General features: G+C 42.0%; 1 protein-coding gene across 3 annotated transcripts in view; it reads right to left on the bottom strand.

Moving 5' to 3' along the window:
• The window catches only part of tubgcp6 (tubulin gamma complex component 6), a 31,604-nt gene extending 12,436 nt beyond the window's left edge, over positions 1 to 19,168 (bottom strand). The window contains exons 1-12 of one of the 3 annotated variants that reach the window (XM_023985174.2): positions 18,965 to 19,168; positions 14,046 to 14,892; positions 13,697 to 13,860; positions 9,287 to 9,500; positions 8,442 to 8,603; positions 4,999 to 5,120; positions 4,677 to 4,740; positions 4,437 to 4,546; positions 4,167 to 4,258; positions 3,249 to 3,388; positions 1,227 to 1,376; positions 729 to 810 (exon numbers count right to left, since the gene is read on the bottom strand). In XM_023985174.2, coding sequence (XP_023840942.1) covers positions 729 to 810; positions 1,227 to 1,376; positions 3,249 to 3,388; positions 4,167 to 4,258; positions 4,437 to 4,546; positions 4,677 to 4,740; positions 4,999 to 5,120; positions 8,442 to 8,603; positions 9,287 to 9,500; positions 13,697 to 13,860; positions 14,046 to 14,849 — 2,104 coding nt within the window. In that variant the 5' untranslated portion in view covers positions 14,850 to 14,892; positions 18,965 to 19,168. Of the gene's footprint in view, positions 1 to 728; positions 811 to 1,226; positions 1,377 to 3,248; positions 3,389 to 4,166; positions 4,259 to 4,436; positions 4,547 to 4,676; positions 4,741 to 4,998; positions 5,121 to 8,441; positions 8,604 to 9,286; positions 9,501 to 13,696; positions 13,861 to 14,045; positions 14,893 to 18,518; positions 18,788 to 18,964 lie in introns of those variants that run through there. The other 2 variants (XM_023985173.2, XM_023985175.1) reach the window with 2 other exon arrangements.
• Between the last annotated feature and the right edge of the window lie 354 nt (positions 19,169 to 19,522).

Below are 19,522 nucleotides of genomic sequence, written 5' to 3'. Positions count from 1 at the left end.
TAGGCCAACGCTCTAACCACTAGGCTACCTGCCGCCCCATAAACAGCCAATGGTGCCGGTAGATAAAAGAATATATATATATACCTGCCACTCCGATTTGTTTACATACAAAATATGTTTTGCCATAATTACAAAAACACCAAAAACGGATGAGCATGCTTAGTAATGGATTACAAGTAAGAAGTAATGTGGTATATTGATCGATTTAATTTAATATTTTGTGACCGAAGGATTTTAATAAAAATATATATTTTTTAGCTGATTCCTTTAAGGTTACCTTGGTAACAGGATCACTCTAGTCATCATGTGTACCTATGAGAATGTCACTAGTAAAGGCCAACGATGTCTCTTTTTGCTAGCAGTGGGAGCATACTCAAACATTGAAAAGCAACTTGGCTATTTACATTGTTTTGTTCACAAGCTAAGAAACACGAGGACAAAGTCTCACTTCAGTACTTTCGAGTAAATTATTATGCCTGTGCCCATTGCTTCTAAAAACACATCTTTCAGAAATTGAAAACAGCTACTGCATTTATTTTGCTATAACTCACCCATTGTTGACTATTTTTATTAAATGTTCACACTGTAGAGCCCGGAGTGTTACCACGCGCCAACGTGGCTGGTGATTTAGACATTCTTACCCACCAATGCCAAAATCTACCTACGTGTGGCAGGTGGCATGTTTTAATTTTAGGCCCTGCATGAGTTACTATGCGTGTCCCTCTCACCGCGGATGCTCTCCAGGGTCTTGGCGGCCGACTGCCTGACCTGATTGATCAGTTCCTGGCGTGCCTGCTCTGTGCGCAGGGCCTAGCAACAAAGACAGAGAGAACAGACACAGACCATCATTAACAGAGATCTATCTGCTCTAGCTGAAAAATAGGCCATGGATTTGCACTGTAGATCACTGAGGGTTTCAAATCGAGTATGTGTACATCAGCTTAATGGTCCATTACTGCCGCTTTCCCCATCTCTCTCATTCCTTCCCTCTCTCTCTCTCTCTCGCTCTTCTCCTATCTATCAAAAGCTGAGTCCAAAGCAGAGAAGCGTAGAACAAACATTTTCACACAAATCTCCAATTAACGTCAAAGCCCTACACTTTAAAGCATATTTGGGGTTTAGAAAAGCGCTATAAAATCCAATGCATTATTAATACATGTTTTTTCCATTCAAGTTTCATGCATTTCTCAGGATAGTCTTAGGTCCTTGATGATTTGCTGCAGTACCTGTTCCTCCCTGCTGGTGGCGCTGTGCTTGGCGATCCTCTCCATGCGTCCTCGGTACACGGCACAGTCCCTCTCTATCTCCTCTACCTCCTGCAGGGAGAACGTGACAGCAATGCGAGGCACGGGCAGCTCCGACCAGCAGATGTAATGCTGCGGCAGAGAGACAATATCAGACAGCAGTTATAGGTACAGCTGATCCTAGATCATAGTTAACTTTGGGCTGCTAAGCTGTTCCGGATAGAGGTTTGTGTAAGTACAGATCTAGGATCAGATCTGATCAGTTAGATCAGTGTCCAGGGAAAGTAACTCCATCCTAGTATTCCCTGACTCAAGGACTAGAGGTCGACCGATTAATCGGCATGACTGATGAATAAGGGCTGATTTCAAGTTTTCATAATAATCGGTAATCTGCATTTTTGGACGCCGATTATGGCCGATTACATTGCAATCCACGAGGAGACTGTGTGGCAGGCTGACAACCTGTTACGCGAGTGCAGCAAGGAGCCAAGGTAAGTTGCTAGCTAGCATTAAACTTATCTTATAAAAAACAATCAATCAATCTTAACATAAATCACTAGTTAACTACACATGGTTGATGATATTACTAGTTTAACTAGCTTGTCCTGCGTTGAATATAATCAATGCGGTGCCTGTTAATTTATCATCGAATCACAGCCTACTTCGCCAAACGGGTGAGGATTTAACAAAAGCGCATTCGCGACAAAAGCACAATCGTTGCACCAATATACCTAACCATAAACATCAATGCCTTTCTTAAAATCAATACACAAGTATATTTTTTTTAAACCTGCATATTTAGTTCAAATAAATTCATGTTAGCAGGCAATATTAAATAGGGTAATTGTGTCACTTCTCTTGCGTTCAGTGCAAGCAGAGTCAGGGTATTTGCAACAGTTTGGGCCGCCTGGCTCGCTGCGAACTGTGTGAAGACCATTTCTTCCTAACAAAGACCGTAATTAATTTGCCAGAATTTTACATAATTATGACATAACATTGAAGGTTGTGCAAAGTAACAAAAATATTTAGACTTAGGGTTGCCACCCGTTCGATAAAATATGGAACGGTTCTGTATTTCACTGAAAGAATAAACGTTTTGTTTTCAAAATGATAGTTTCCGGATTTGACCATATTAATGACCAAAGGCTCGTATTTCTGTGTGTTTATTATATTATAATTAAGTCTATGATTTGATATTTGATAGAGCAGTCGGACTGAGCGGTGGTAGGCAGCAGCATGCTCGTAAGTTTTCATTCAAACAGTACTTTCCTGCATTTGCCTGCAGCTCTTCGCAATGCTTGAAGCACAGCGCTGTTTATGACTTCAAGCCTATCAACTCCCGAGATGAGGCTGGCAATACTAAAGTGCCTATAAGAACATCCAATAGTCAAAGGTATATGAAATACAAATGGTATAGAGAGAAATAGTCCTATAATTCCTATAATAACTACAACCTAAAACTTCTTAACTGGGAATATTGAAGACTCAAGTTAAAAGGAACCACCAGCTTTCATATGTTCTCATGTTCTGAGCAAGGAACTTAAACTTTAGCTTTTTTACATGGCACATATTGCACTTTTACTTTCTTCTCCAACACTGTTTTTGCATTATTTAAACCAAATTGAACATGTTTCATTATTTATTTGAGACTAAATTGATTTTATTCATGTATTATATTAAGTTAAAATAAGTGTTCATTCAGTATTGTTGTAATTGTCATTGTTACAAATATATATATAACAAATTAAATAAATAAAAATAAGTGTTCATTCAGTAGTTGTAATTGTCATTGTTACAAATATATATATAAAAAAWATATATATTTTATATATATATTATATTTATTTATTTTTTATAAAATCGGCCGATTAATCGGTATTAATCGGTATCAGCTTATTTTTGTCCTCCAATAAATCGGTAACGGTACCGGCGTTGAAAAATCATAATCGGTCGACCTCTACCAAGGACACAGTACGAGTGTGTAAATGACCCATTACCACTGACCTGGGGACAGCAGATCTTGAGCAGGTTGATGGTCTTCCCGCAGACGTACACGTCGTTGGCTATGTGTCGGAGGAAGACAGGCACGCAGTCCTCCACATCACGGGAGATCAGTGTGTAGCCCTGCACCCAGAAGTGCTTGTCTAGGGGGAGAGAGGGGGATTGTGAGGTACACCAGGAATTTTTAGGAAAGGAGTTGTTCCATGTTGGGTGTTTAGGTCCTACTATAGAAAAAACTACTAGGAAATGATAACAGGTTAGATCTGTGTACCTTAACACAAGCACATGGGGGCGTGAATTCACCAGGATTTATTTCATGAAGAAATTCTAACGCAGAAGCTTGCCATTGCCAAGCAAGCTCCACTGATTGCTTCACTGACTGACTCTTGGAATAGAGCAAGTGACATTAGTGTGTCATTCAAAATCAGGAGTGAGAAACACTAGGAAGGTTCCCTGCATGCATGATGGAGCAGGGTTCCCCAGAGCAGGGTTCCCCAGAGCAGGGTTCCCCAGAGCAGGGTTCCCCAAACTCCGTCCTGGGGCACTCCTTGGATGCACGTTTTGGTTTTTGACCAAGCACTACACCGCTGATGCAAACAATCTTGATGACGAGTTAGATATTTGAATCAGCTGTGTGGTGCTTGGTCCAAATGCAAAACGTGCACCCAGGGAGGGCCCCGGGACCGAGTTTGGGAAACCCTCTTCTAAACCACAGCAAATCTAAAAGTGATACTGTCGGTCCTTGAATGTGGTACAGGGAATTAGCTAATTCGGAGTGTAGCCCAACCTGAACTCAACCACGGGTCCCTGGAGCGGTCAGTCCAACATCTTTACCATAAGAGGGTTGAACTGCTTCATGAGGTTGCTACAATCGACACTGTGCATGAAGAGTACTGTTATCGGGCAGTGTAACGTTCTGACCTCTGAAGCTGAGGTAGTCTTCGTTGACCTGGATCATGAACTCTCCGTACACGTCCCGGAACACTCCACTGTACACCCAGTCTGACACAAACCTACACACACAGGGAACAGGATCAGTCAGGCGGACAACCAGGCCAGGATGCGTTGTTCACAAGCATCTCAAAAGCGTTTGTGGGGGTGCAGGTTAGCATAAATTCCACGTGGGATAGGTGGGACAGATCAGTGGACATTGTCAGTGTGATGTCTCAGACAAAGGCTGGGATGACTGACCGTGTGTAAGGCTCACAGCTACTCTTCAGCAGGGACAACAGGACGGGGTAGTTCTCATTGCTGCAGTTGCTCTGGGCCTCGTTGTACAGGTAGGAGAGCAGCGTCACTCCCTGAAGAAGACAAGATACTGGCTGAGTTAAGCTATTGAGTACATACACTTCTAAATGGCTGAGACAAACAGAGAGAGTGAATATGCCAACAGAAAGCAGGGTGGTGTGTCGGAGAGGTGTAGTAACTTACCACAGGGAAGGTAGCCTGGCCCACACCAGATGCCCCATCCACACAGCATAACTCTGACAAATACCTACAAACAAAGAAGAAACAGGAGCCTGACTGGGGGACATTAGACAGCATAACACTGCGTCAATTCCTAAAATATATCTATTTAGTTGAAAATAGATCAACAATCAACTATCCTAAACAATGCACATGCAATTGGTTGGAATGACATTTAGTGATTACATACAGTCATGTAGGAATTCAGTGTTAATTAGATTATCAAGTTTAGGGAACTGTGTGCCTAATTTCATAGTGGTTATAGACATGTGAGTAAGGGTCTTACCTGAGCTGCCGGCCCACCTTGCGGAACAGGAAGCTGATTGTGAGCAGGCTAAGGGTGGGAGGGGTGCTGAGGACACAGGCCCGGTAGTAATGCAGGTACTTACGCAGCCCACCTGTAAACGCCTGAGAGAAAGACACTACCAGTCAAAAGTTTGGACACACCTACTCATTCAAGGGTTTTTCTTTATTTTTTACTATTTTCTACATTGTAGAATAGTGAAAAAACACATACGTAGTAACCAAAAAAAGTGTTAAATCAAAATATATTTTATATTTGAGATTCTTCAAAGTAGCCAACTTGATGACAGCTTTGCACAATCCTGGAATGCATTTCAATTAACAGGTGTGCCTTGTTAAAAGTTAATTTGTGGAATTCCTTTCCTTCTTAATGTGTTTGAGCCAATCAGTTGTGTTGTGACAAGGTAGGGGTGGTATACAGAAGATAGCCCTATTTGGTAAAAGACCAACTCCATATTATGGCGAGAACAGCTCAAATAAGCAAAGAGAAATGACAGTCCATCATTACTTTAAGACATGAAGGTCAGTCAAGCCGGGAAATGTCAAGAACTTTGAACGTTTCTTCAACTGCAGTCGCAAAAACCATCAAGCGCTATGATGAAACTGGCTCTCATGAGGACCGCCACAGGAATGGAAGACCCAGAGTTACCTCTACTGCAGAGGATAAGGTCATTAGAGTTAACTGCACCTCAGATTGCAGCCCAAATAAATGCTTCACAGAGTTCAAGTAACAGACATCTCAACATCAACTGTTTAGAGGAGACCACGTGGATCAGGCCTTCATGGTTGAATTGCTGCAAAGAAACCACTACTAAAAAGACACCAATACGAAGAAGAGACTTGCTTGGGTTAAGAAACACCAGCAATGGACATTAACCTGGTTGAAATCTGTCCTTTGGTCTGATGAGTCCAAATTTGCGTTTTTGTTTCCAACTGRCGTGTCTTTGTGAGACGCAGAGTAGGTGAACAGATGATCTCCGCATGTGTGTTTCCCACCATGAAGCATGGAGGAGGTGGTGTTATAGTGTGGGGGTGCTTTGCTGGTGACAATGTCAGTGATTTATTTCAAATTCAAGGCACACTTAACCAGCATGGCTACCACAGCATTCTGCAGCGATACGCCATACCATCTGGTTTGCGCTTAGTGGGACTATCATTTGTTTTTCAACAGGACATTGATCCAAAACACACCTCCAGGCAGCCTAGTGGTTAGAGCATTGGGCCAGTTACTGAAAGGTTGCTGGATCGAATCCCGAGCTGGTAAAAATCCATCGTTCTGCCCCTGAGCAAGGCAGTTAACACAATGTTCCACGGGCGCCGAAGACGTGAATGTCGATTAAGGCTGATTCAGAGGGGATGGGTTAAATGCGGAAGACACATTTCAGTTGAAGGCATTCAGTTGTACAACTGACTTTGTATCCCCCTCTTTCCCTGAATATAAGGGCTATTTGACCAGGAAAGAGAGTGATGGATTGCTCCACAATCACCTGACCTCAACCCAATTGAGATGGTTTGGGATGAGTTGGACCGCAGAGTGAAGGAAAAGCAGCCAACAAGTGCTCAGCATATGTGGGAACTCCTTCAAGACCGTTGGAAAAATGTTCCTCATGAAGCTGGTTGAGAGAATGCCAAGAGTGTGTAAAGCTGTCATCAAGGCAAAGGGTGGCTACTTTGAAGAATCTCAAATATAAAATATATCTTGATTTGTTTAACACTTTTTTGGTTACTACACTACCGTTCAAAAGTTTGGGGTCACTTAGAAATGTCCTTGCTTTTGAAATTAAAGCACATTTTTTTGTCCATTAAAATAACACCAAATTGATTAGAAATACAGTGTAGACATTGTTAATGTTTTAAATGAATATTGTAGCTGGAAACGGCAGATATTTTATGGAATATCTACATTAGTCGTACAGAGGCCCATTATTAACAACCTTCACTCACTCCTGTGTTCCAATGGCACATTGTGTTAGCTAATCCAAGTTCATCATTTTAAAAAGGCTAATTGATCATTAGAAAACCCTTTTACAATTATGTTAGCACAGCTGAAAACTGTTGTCCTGATTAGAGAAGCAATACAACTAGCCTTCTTTAGACTAGTTGAGTATCTGGAGCATCAGCATTTGTGGGTTCGATTACAGGCTCAAAATGACCAGAAACAGACTTTCTTCTGAAACTCGCCAGTCTATTCTTGTTCTGAGAAATTAAGGCTATTCCATGCGAGAAATTGCCAAGAAACTGAAGATCTCGTACAACGCTGTGTACTACTCCCTTCACAGAACAGCGCAAACTGGCTCTAACCAGAATAGAGTGGGAGGCCACGGTGCACAACTGAGCAAGAGGACAAGTACATTAGTGTCTAGTTTGAGAAACAGACGCCTGACAAGTCCTCAACAGGCAGCTTCATTAAATAGTACCCGCAAAACACCAGTCTCAACGTCAACAGTGAAGAGGCAGCTCCGGGATGCTGGCCTTCTAGGCAGAGTTCCTCTGTCCAGTGCCTGTGTTCTTTTGCCCATCTTAATCTTTTCTTTTTATTGGCCAGTGTTGACGTTGAGACTGGTGTTTTGCATGTACTATTTAATGAAGCTGCCAGTAAAAATAAAGAAAAACCCTTGAATGAGTAGGTGTGTCCAAACGTTTGACTGGTACTGTATATATATAAAAAATGTATGTACATGAACATACTGTATATAAAACATGTACATGGACATACTTGTATGGTTGAAAAATTCCAGCAACTTTCCCAAAATTCCCAGGTTTTCCTCGTTTGGATGATTCCCGGAATTGGGAGGGAATAAGCAGGAAATACCGAATTCTCAAACCAGGAATTTTACAGAAATGTTGAAACCCTATACTTATGACAAGTCTAACAATTAAGCAATGAGGCCTGAGGGGGTGTGGTAAATGGCCAATATACCACAGATAAGGGCTGTTCTTTGTATGACGCATCGCGGAGTGCCTGGACACAGCCCTTAGCAGTGGTATATTGGCCATATACCACAAACCCCAGAGGTTCCTTATTGCTAAATAAACTGGTTACCAAAGTAAATAAAAAAAAAAATAAAAAAAATAAAAAGATTTTACTGTTCTTACCCGTGGTATACGATCTGATATACCATGGCTTTCAGCCAATCAGCATTCAGGGTTCGAACCACCCAGTTTATAATGCATTATAACCACATCATAATGTCTTTACCTGCAGGCCTTAAGTAAAGTGTTACCCATGGCTATTCCTTAATGTCTTACTTCAAAAGGCCTTGAAACCCACACCGTTTATACACCAGATAATTACCCCTATCCAGTAATTATAATATAAAAGGCTAAACTGATCCTAGATCAGCACTTTTACTCTGAGACACTTTGTGAATATGAGCCACGATAACAGACGTGATAGGGCGGTATATAACGATTGAAGGACCATACCTGGAAGACCAGGCCTCTCTTTTGGGCACTCTGCAGAACGAAGCGGCTGAGCCTCAGGTAATGGGTGCCATACTGAGCCAGCTCGCCAAGCAAACGAGACACACTCTCCGGTGACGCTCCCGACACACACACTCCGGGTCGAACGTCAAAATTTACACACACCTGGAGAAAGAGAACAAATGGAATCCATTATCTAATTAAGTGATAATGCCCATGAAGCCGGTGWTTGGAGGATATATTGGCACGGGTGTTGTTAGGCCCGAGACAAAGTAAACTAGCTGCACTTCGTTTAGTTTGACCTTTTTTCAATAGATTTTTCTTTGTATATATCCATAAAAATGATGCCAGCTGATTCATGATTTCGACTGGCTGAGAAATGCTGCCTGCCTGTCTCGTCCCGACTTCCGACACGTTCATTACTATGGGACAGCTAAAGATCGAATTTGAATATTGAAACAATGTTGTAAATGTCGGAGACACAGACCGCAAGATATATACAAATCTCAGCTGTTGAAAACTAAGTGTTAGTCTAAAAGAAATTAGATAAATGTCCAAATGCTTTTTATAGTGGAGATCAAGTTTATAAATAGCCTGGCTGGGCTGATGAGACAGTGGATTGCAGTCAGATGGAACAGAGTAAATAGGTATTTTAACATCATAGATTTAGCCGATGGTAACTTGTGGAATAGATACTGGCTGGAATGTGGTTTTAACCAATCAGCATTCCGGATTAGAATCACCCATTGTATAACACGCTATATATTTATGTTACATATCCTATATACCAAACTAAATGAAGTAGTATGCAGACTACTGCCAGAGTTAAGGTGATGGGGGTACAGTACCTGGTTGAGGGGGAAGGTAGTAGACGCCACCCCGATCAATACATTAAGTAGGTCGCTGACCAGCTGGGTCTGACAGTCCAGAGGCAGGGGCAGGAGGGGCGAGGGGGGTGCAGAGCAGACCACCCTCATCTCCCCCTCCCACAGCCTGTAGAGCTGATCAAAAGCCTCCCTGCCCCCCTCCGTCAGGTAGGGGAATTCCCTCTTCCCTGGTGGGCTGGTGGGAGAAAGAGTTTATGCTTGATGAATTATTCTGGAATAATTCTTCTAACATCTTAGGCCATTTCCATCTAAAAAGGCCCCATGAGCACCAACATGTGTTCAAAGAATCGTGTCAAATTGGGTGTCAAAAGAAAGCTAAGAATCTACACTACCGGCCAAAAGATTTTGAACACCTACTSATTCAAGGTTTTTTAAATATTTTTTTTACTATTTTCTACATTGTAGAATAGTAGTGAAGACATCAAAATTATGACGTAACACTTATGGAATCATGTAACCGAAAAAAGTATATATTTTATATTTGGGATTCTTCAAAAGTAGCCACCCTTTGCCTTGATGACGGCTTTGCACACTCTTGGCATTCTCTCAACCAGCTTCACCTGGAATGCTTTTCCAACAGTCTTGAAGGAGTTCTCACATATGCTGAGCACTTGTTGGCTGCTTTTCCTTCACTGTGCGGTCCGACTCATCCCACACCATCTGAATTTGGTTGAGGTCAGGGGATTGTGGAGGTCAGGTCATCTGATGCAGCACTCCATCACTCTCCTTCTTGGTCAAATAGCCCTTACTAAGCCCAAACCAGATGGGATGGCATATCGCTGCAGAATGCAGTGGTAGCCATGCTGGTTAAATGTGCCTTGAAATCTAAATAAATCACAGACAGTGTCACCAGCAAAGCACCCCCACACCATCACACCTCCTCCTCCATGCTTTACGGTGGGAAATACACATGCGCAGATTGTCCGTTCACCCACACCGCGTCTCACAAAGACACGACGGTTGGAACCAAAAATCTCCAATTTGGACTCCAGACCAAAGGACAAATTTCCACCTGTCTAACGTCCATTGCTCGTGTTTCTTGGCCCAAGCAAGTCTCTTCTTATTGGTCTCCTTTAGTAGTGGTTTCTTTGCAGCAATTCGACCATGAAGGCCTGATTCACACAGTCTCCTCTAAACAGTTGATGTTGAGATGTGTCTGTTACTTGAACTCTGTGAAGCATTTATTTGGGCTGCAATTTTTGAGGCTGGTAACTCTAATGAACTTATCCTCTACAGCAAAGCTAACTCTGGGTCTTCCTTTCCTGTGGCGGTCCTCATGAGAGCCAGTTTCATCATAGCGCTTGATGGTTTTTGCGACTGCACTTGAAGAAAATTTCAAAGTTATTGAAATGTTCCGTATTGACTGACCTTCACGTCTTAAAGTAATGATGGACTGTCGTTTCTCGTTGTTTATCTGAGCTGTTCTTGCCATAATATGGACTTGGTCAATTACCAAATAGGGAAAGAAATTCAAAAAATTTACTTTTAAAAAGGCACACCAGTTAATTGAAATGGATTCCAGGTGACTACCCCATGAAGCTGGTTGAAAGAGTGTGCAAAGCTGTCATCAAGGCAAAGGGGCGGCTATTTGAAGAATCTCAAATATAAAATATATTTTGATTTGTTTAACATTTTGTTGGTTACTACATGATTCCATATGTGTTATTTCATAGTTTTGATGTCCTCACTATTATTCTACAATGTAGAAAATAGTACAAATAAAGAAAAACCCTTGAATGAGTAGGTGTMCTAAAACTTTTGACCGGTAGTGTATATTTGAGAAATTAAGGCATAGATTTTTCCACAAATTTTCCATAATACAAATTAGGAATAAGCAAAGGCTTTGATTTCTGGTCAAACAGATGGAAAAGGGGTCTTAAACAACTACCAGAAAAAGTATTTTAAAAAAGGTATTAGAATACATCAATACATCAAAACACAATAATGTCAATACATCAAAACACAATAATGAAGTAAAGACCCCTACCAACTAATATCAACATTTATATTTAGTTTTGGAGAAATTATTTGCCTTTGGTAAATTGATTAAATATTGCCTTGTGGCTTGTTACCAAAAACCCAGGTATCTTAAGATATTTCCTAATTCTTTCCCTCATGAGGAGGATAATGCAAGTTCACAGAAGTAACAAGTAAAGGTAGACCTACCAATTAGTCAGTGTTTTTAAATGATACCAAGTTTGTTTATGAATTATGTGATTAAAAAAAATATGTTACGGAATTAATGCAATTGAATTAGCTACAATGGGAAATCAGTCACAAACCACAGTTGGGTCACCTGCTACTGTCCTCCCTTCAACTGGCATACTGTCATGTTCAGCTTATAACTGTTTAATAATCAATATAATCAATAACATTTTATTGGTCACATACACATGGTTAGCAGATGTTAATGCGAGTGTAGTGAAATGCTTGTGCCTCTAGTTCCGACAATGCAGTAATATCTAACAAGTAATCTAACAAATTCACAACTACCTCATACACACAAATGTAAAGGGATGAATAAGAATATGTACATATAAATATATGGATGAGCGATGGCCGTGCGGCATAGGCAAGATGCAGTAGATGGCATAGAATACAGTATATACATGAGGTGAGTAATGTAGGATATGTAAAATGTATTAAAGTGGCGTTATTTACAGTGACTAGTGATACCTTTATTAAGTCAGGTAAGACCCTTACTCACATGTCAATAACCACCATGAAATTAGACACAGTTCCCTAAACTCGATCATCTAACCTACACTGAATTCCTACAAGACTATATGTAATCACTAAATGGCATTCCAACCAATTGCATGTGCATTGTTTAGGATAGTTGATCTATTTTCACCTGCTACTGTCCTCCCTTCAACTGGTATACTGTTATATTCAGATAAAACTTGTATTTATTTTCTTCCTCTTTCTGTCATCTGGTGATCAAAGCAAGACTGACAACAGTCTGGGCCCGGTTTCCTAATAGAGATGTAACTTAGGCTTACGATTGCTTTAACGATGCATCTTTCCTACAAAGGCTGATGTAACGTACGTTTCCCAAAACACCGCGCAGAGAAAACGGTCGCTAAGTGCGTCGTTGGAGCATGCGTCGATACTAATACGATTGAAAGGCTGCACTCAGATCAGCTTTCTCAATTAAAATCTTACCTTAACATTATTATTGTTTCGCAATACTGAGGATGGATTAACCTCTAGAGATATTACCACCTACGGCTGAAAATATTGAGGCGGCTTATTGTAATGCTTACCCAATAAAAATGCACTGAATCCCTGATTTGGCAGATCATTGCGCACGTGTTAAACTACACATCAAGAAATATATTGAGAAATTACAGACAGTAGCCTACAAGCAGCAAAATAGAACTATGTGCAATGAAGGGCTTGTTTTATTTAATTAAGGAAATGTGCTTTTAAGTGCCACTTTTTAGAATGTCAATATACTGTAAATTAATGTAATGTGGTTGTTTGTAAGTGTGTCTTGCTTTTTAAATCATTATATGTGTTATTTGTTTTTACCATTGAGGACCACTTTGGAAACAAGTGTTTTAATTAATACCTTTAAGTGCTATCCTCTGGGTTCATAGTGGACATTTTGATGTATTTTACCCAAATAAATCCAATCTGCCCTGGTCGGACCAAATCTGAACCAGAGGTCTATGTTACACATGTTAGGACAGTAGAGCACACTAGAGTAAAGTTTAATGTACTGTACATATCTATTTTACTGTACACTAATGTACTGTACTCTACTGTGATGTCCAAACTTGTGAAACATGGATGTCTATGAATTGTCAGATTCTGTCTGGTCAGGACCCACCAAATGTGGTCTTGTTTGGGGGCGGAGCTCATTACAAAAATAACCAGTGTATAGATTAATACACGAATATGCGAAATAAGTACATTGCATATTTCTACCTTTGTGTACCTAATTCCGTTAAAGTAATTCCGTTACCTGATGTAAATCCACTTCACCTACTGTATTTTAATTTTTTAACTCAAGGTGTCATATCATAGCTGACACTCCAATCTTTCTGCAGACATTTTATTATTTTAAACAGAGTATTTGGAAAACGTGGTCGCATAAACTGAGGGAGATTTTACCGTAATTCTGTTACCAAACTTTGCATCTGCACAGTTCTTCCAGTATATGTATTTTTATGAAATGTTCTGTGTAAATTGTTGAAAGTATTCCTTGCACATAGAGTTGTATGGTTGGTTAAACTTGTAAATAAATAGTTTTTGTTTGGCATACATTGTAATGTGAAAAATCTGAGTCAAATCGTAATCCATTACTGTGGAATTTCCCCTCAGCTATATGTTCATCTTTCAAATATTCTTGTATCCCTCCCTTACCAGCCAACAGACTCCCAGCAGCGGCGTCTCCCAGGCTCAAAAGTCCTCAGGGCGTCCCAGACATCAAGTTCTGGGCTGGGACTGGGCTCTGACTGGGAGTCTGGGGTTAGGTTGGAGGCTGACTGGAAGCCCTCATCTTCTAACTGGTCCAAACAAGGTGGCACCTGGTTAGAGCACCAACAAGAGATACTTGATTATAATGACTAATCATCCAGTGCCCGTAAGAACAAATCAATTTGGTCTGACATATGACTACAGTATATTTTACCATTGTCAAAAAACAACCACTCACTTCAACCAAATTAACTGAAATTCGTCATACATCCACTCATATCAGTGTCAGCCTTACCCGTATGGCTAGCCCAGTGACATCAGCATTGCTGGGCACAGGAGGTAGATTCAGCCTGATGTCCAGGTCTGAGGTACGGGAGTGCTGCAGGGCTCCAAATAGAGACATCCTGGTCTCCTTCTCAAACCTCTCCTCTACGTCTGACCTCCTCCTCAGTGCCAGCAGGCCTGTGCCCGGAGGAGCATCCATCAGACCCAGAGTCCCACACAGACCCTTCAGGGATCCCCACTCCTCCCCACACATCAGGGCCCAGGCTCGGGCCTCCAACCTCTGCAGCTCCTCGCTCTGGTAGCCCCCCAGCGGAGGCCTTCTCAGCACGGGCCTCTCCCTGCGCATGTAGTCCCTGCTGAAGGAGGCCGGGGGTGGGGGTGCAGAGCCAGTCAGCTGCACCAAGAGCTCCAGCACAGAGTCCAGCTCCTTCAGACCCGAGGCGGGCCCCTCACTTAGCCTCCCCAGCTGCTCCTCCAGCCTCTCGGCCTCGTCCTGGCACCCCGCCACTCGCAGGTCAAAGGATATCATAAGTAGCTTGTTTCTGGGTGGGGTGGTGGACGTGGCACTAGGTACTGACAAGAACCCTTTCGGGGAGCCCTCCTGGAACAGTTTGGACAGCAGGGCCCCGTAGGCACGCTTTCTGAGGGTGCGGCGGACCCCCTCTCGGGACACCCCTCCTAGAGCACGACGTTTCCATGACACCCCAGTGAGGCTGCTGTCACACAGGGAGCCCAGGAGTTCAGTGATGCTGTTGCTGTTACTGCTACTGTTGTGACTGCCAGATTTAAGGCAGACGTCTGGGCTGGAGTACATGGTTGTAGCTTGTTATGTCAGTTGATGTGATTGTACTTCTGACCTATGGATACAGATATTTTTTTTAAACGTACAACACTTGAATATACTGTAGTGTAGTTTGTGAGTTGACAGACAGTGCAACATAATCATTTGGAAATCAAGCTAGCTCCGAAGCATTCAGAAAGTATTCAGACCCCTTCACTTTTCCACATTGTTACCTTACAGTATTATTCTAAAATGAATTAAATGAGTCCCCCCCCCCAATCTACACACAATACCCCATAATAACGAAGCAAAAACAGGTTTAGACATGTTTGCAAATGTTTGTTTTTTTAAATAAGAAAATAAATACCTTATTTAAGTAAGTACTCAGACCCTTTGCAATGAGACTCGAAATTGACCTCAGGTGCATCCTGTTTCCATTGATCATCCTTGAGATGTTTCTACAAGTTGATTAGAGTCCATCTGTGGTAAATTCAATTGATTGAAAATAAAGGAGAGCCGCACACTCTAGGAGCTCAGATGCAAAAATTGGTAATAACATTTTTGCATCTGAGCTCCCAGAGTGTGTGGCTCCCCTTTATTTTCAAGTTGTCTACTCCACTAGCCAGCACCTCGCCTTAATAGGTGTGCGTTTCTTTTTCTTCTAAATTCAATTGATTGGACATGATTTGGAAAGGCCTGTCAATATAAGGTCCCACAGTTGACAGTGCATGTCAGAGAAAAATCCAAGCCATGAGGTTGAAGGAATTGTCCGAAAGAGCTCTGAGACAGGATTGTGTCGAGGCACAGATCTGGGGAAGGGTACCAAAACATGTCTGCAGTATAGGTCGACCGATTAATCGGTCTGTCCGATTAATTAGGGCCGAATTCAAGTTTTCATAATCGGAAATCGATAATTTTGGACGCCGATTTTGCCGTTTTTCTTTTTACACCATTATTTAACTAGGCAAGTCAGTTAAGAACACATTCTTATTTTCAATGACGGCCTAGGAACGGTGGGTTAACTGCCTTGTTCAGGGGCAGAACGACAGATTTTTACCTTGTCAGCTCAGGGATTCAATCTTGCAACCTTACGGTTAACTAGTCCAACGCTCTAACCACCTGCCTCACGAGTAGCCCGCCTGTTACGCGAATGCAGTAAGAAGCCAAGGTAAGTTGCTAGCTAGCATTAAACTTATCTTATAAAAAACAATCAATCAATCATAATCACTAGTTAACTACACATGGTTGATGATATTACTAGTTTATCTAACGTGTCCTGCGTTGCATATAATGAATGCAGTGCGCATTCGCGAAAAAGGACTGTCGTTGCTCCAACATGTACCTAACCATAAACATCAATGCCTTTCTTAAAATCAATACACAGAAGTATATATTTTAAAACCTGCATATTTAGCTAAAAGAAATCCAGGTTAGCAGGCAATATTAACCAGGTGAAATTGCGTCACTTCTCTTGCGTTCATATTAATGACCTAAGGCTCGTATTTCTGTGTGTTATTATGTTATAATTAAGTCTATGATTTGATAGAGCAGTCTGACTGAGCGATGGTGGGCACCAGCAGGCTCGTAAACATGAATTCAAACAGCACTTTCGTGCGTTTTGCCAGCAGCTCTACTGTTTATGACTTCAAGCCTATCAACTCCCGAGATTAGGCTGGTGTAACCGATGTGAAATGGCTAGCTAGTTAGCGGGGTGCGCGCTAATAGCGTTTCAAACGTCACTCGCTCTGAGACTTGGAGTAGTTGTTCCCCTTGCTCTGCATGGGTAACGCTGCTTCGAGGGTGGCTGTTGTTGATGTGTTCCTGGTTCGAGCCCAGGTAGTGGCGAGGAGAGGGGCGGAAGCTATACTGTTACACTGGCAATACTAAAGTGCCTATAAGAACATCCAATAGTCAAAGGTATATGAAATACAAATCGCATAGAGAGAAATAGTCCTATAATTCCTATAATAACTACAACCTAAAACTTCTTACCTGGGAATATTGAAGACWCATGTTAAAAGGAACCACCAGCTTTCATATGTTCTCATGTTCTGAGCAAGGAACTTAAACGTTAGCTTTCTTACATGGCACATATTGCACTTTTACTTTCTTCTCCAAAACTTTGTTTTTGCATTATTTAAACCAAATTGAAAATGTTTCATTATTTATTTGAGGCTAAATTGATTTTATTGATGTTATATTAAGTAAAAATGAGTGTTCAATCAGTATTGTTGTAATTGTTATTATTACAAATACATATTTTTTATATTTTTTAATTTTTTWAAATCGGTATCYGCTTTTTTGGTCCTCCAATAATCAGTATCGGCGTTGAAAAATCATAATCGGTCGACCTCTAGTCTGCAGCATTGAAGGTCCCCCAACCCGATGGTCACTCTGACAGAGCTCCAGAGTTCCTCTGTGGAGATGGGAGAACCTTCGGGAAGGACAAGCATCCCTACAATACTCCACCGATCAGGCTGTTATGGTAGAGTGGCCAGACGGAAGCCACTCCTCAGTAAAAGGAACATGCCAGCCTGCTTGGAGTTTGCCAAAAGGCACCTAAAGGACTCCCAGACCATGATAAACAAGATTCTCTGGTCTGATGAAACCAAGATTGAAGTCTTTGGCCTGAATGCCAAGTGTCTGGAGGAAACCAGGCACCGCTCGTCACCTGGCCAACACTATCCCTACAGTGACGCATGGTGGTGGCAGCATCACGCTGTGGGGATGTTTTTCAGCGGCAGGGACTGGGAGACTAGTCAGGATCGAGGGAAAGATGAACGGAGCAAAGTACAGAGATCCTTGATGAACACTTGCCCCAGAGTGCTCAGGACCTCAGACTGGGGGGCGACAGTTCACCTTCCAACAGGACAACAACCCTAAGCACACAGCCAAGACAACACAGGTGTGGCTTCGGGACAAGTTTCTGAATGTCCTTGAGTGGCCCAGCCAGAGCCCGGACTTGAACCTGATCGAACATCTCTGGAGAGACCTGAAAATAGCTGTGCAGCGACGCTCCCCATCCAACCTGACAGAGCTTGAGGATCTGCAGAGAAGAATGGGAGAAACTCCCCAAATACAGGTGTGCTAAGCTTGTAGCGTCATACCCAAGAAGACTCAAGGCTGTAATCGCTGCCAAAGGTACTTCAACAAAGTACTCAGTAAAGGGTCTGAATACTTGTCTAAATGTGATTTCATATATATATATATATATATATATATATATATATATACGCACACATTTGCCAACATTTCTCAACCTGTTTTTGCTTTGTCATTATGGGGTATTGTGCGTAACGTTAGATTGAGGGGGGGAACAATTACACCCATTTTAGAATAAGGCTGTAACGTAACAAAATGTGTTAAAAGTGAAGGGGTCCGAATACTTTCCGAATGCAGATATGTGTTTGTGGGTGGGTAGGCTGCATAATTAAATGACAGCAACTAACTAACGTTAGCAGAGTACAATTGACTAGTAGCTAGCAAGGTTACTGGCGACTCCCTAACGACACAGTATAACAAGTCAGAACTGCAAGCTAACGTTAGCTGCCTGGGTAGCTAGGCTAACGTCGAACAAAATGCATTTAGCTAGCTAGCCACATTGTGAGCACCGAGATGGCAAAATAATTACATATAGGCATGCTAGCAAAGTGTATTCCATAGTAATGCCCAACTAGCTAGCTGGCTAATAATGTTAGCTACCTTCAACTCATACATTGGTTTTCGGTTGTGCCCACTCCTTCCATGATGATGGTGCTGTTAGTTAGTTCAGTAACCGAGGGACCATTCGTTTTTAGCAAGTTAGCTAGCTAGATGTCCCAGTATACTTGTTACTTGCCTCCATTTAATACATACTAGTTATCTACTTTCTGTAGCTCATCATAATACGTTTCAAAACAAAATTGGACGTTATTTTGTCTATARCATGTACATCCACCTCCTCAACTACACGTTGGACCCGCCTACTCAACCTATGAGTGGACAAAATACCAGACCAGGCTATTTCATTGGTTAAACCCTGTACGTTTGTATGACATACTTCCGGTAACAATGATTGCGCGCTAAAGTACAACTGACAGACAAYTCAAATACGGTGTATTTGTGCCGACATTGCCCACCAACCTCAACTCCACAGTTTATCTACCTACCACTCCATTCACATTTAGCCTCTACCAAGTCCAAATAGTTCCCGGGTTCTTCTGGTCGTCGTGTTCCAGCCCAGAGAAGCGGACAGCGTCGATTGTCGTGGAAGAGGAAAAGAGGAGGGATTTAACTTAGCAATTGGGTTCACACCGGAGAGAGCTTCAACCCAGGCTGTCAGTGAGCCTAGCCCCAGTTTCACCGTATCAAATAAACAACACAGACAGAGGAAATCAAGACGAAAACATAGCCATTTATTGGACTGCTTCAGTGGCAGTGGGGGCTGGTAGGTGGATATATAGGAGGACAGGCACATTGTAATGGCTGGAATGGAATAGTTGGAACGGAGTCAAACGTGGTTTCCATATTTGATACCAGTCCATGAATTGCATTCCAGTCATTACAATGAGCCTGTCCTCCTATAGCTCCTCCCACCAGCCACCACTGTTCAGTAGTTTCTTTGAGGCCAAGGATTTGAGAAGTCACACATGCAAACCAGAGGAGGCTGGTGTGGGGAGCTATAGGAGGACAGGGTCATTGAATGGTATTAATTCAGCGTTTCCCAA

Source organism: Salvelinus sp. IW2-2015, linkage group LG4q.1:29 (assembly GCF_002910315.2).
Source record: "Salvelinus sp. IW2-2015 linkage group LG4q.1:29, ASM291031v2, whole genome shotgun sequence".
NCBI lineage: Eukaryota > Metazoa > Chordata > Actinopteri > Salmoniformes > Salmonidae > Salvelinus > Salvelinus sp. IW2-2015.
The sequence above is the reverse complement of the archived record's forward strand: the minus strand, read 5'-3'. Positions and strand labels throughout refer to the sequence as shown.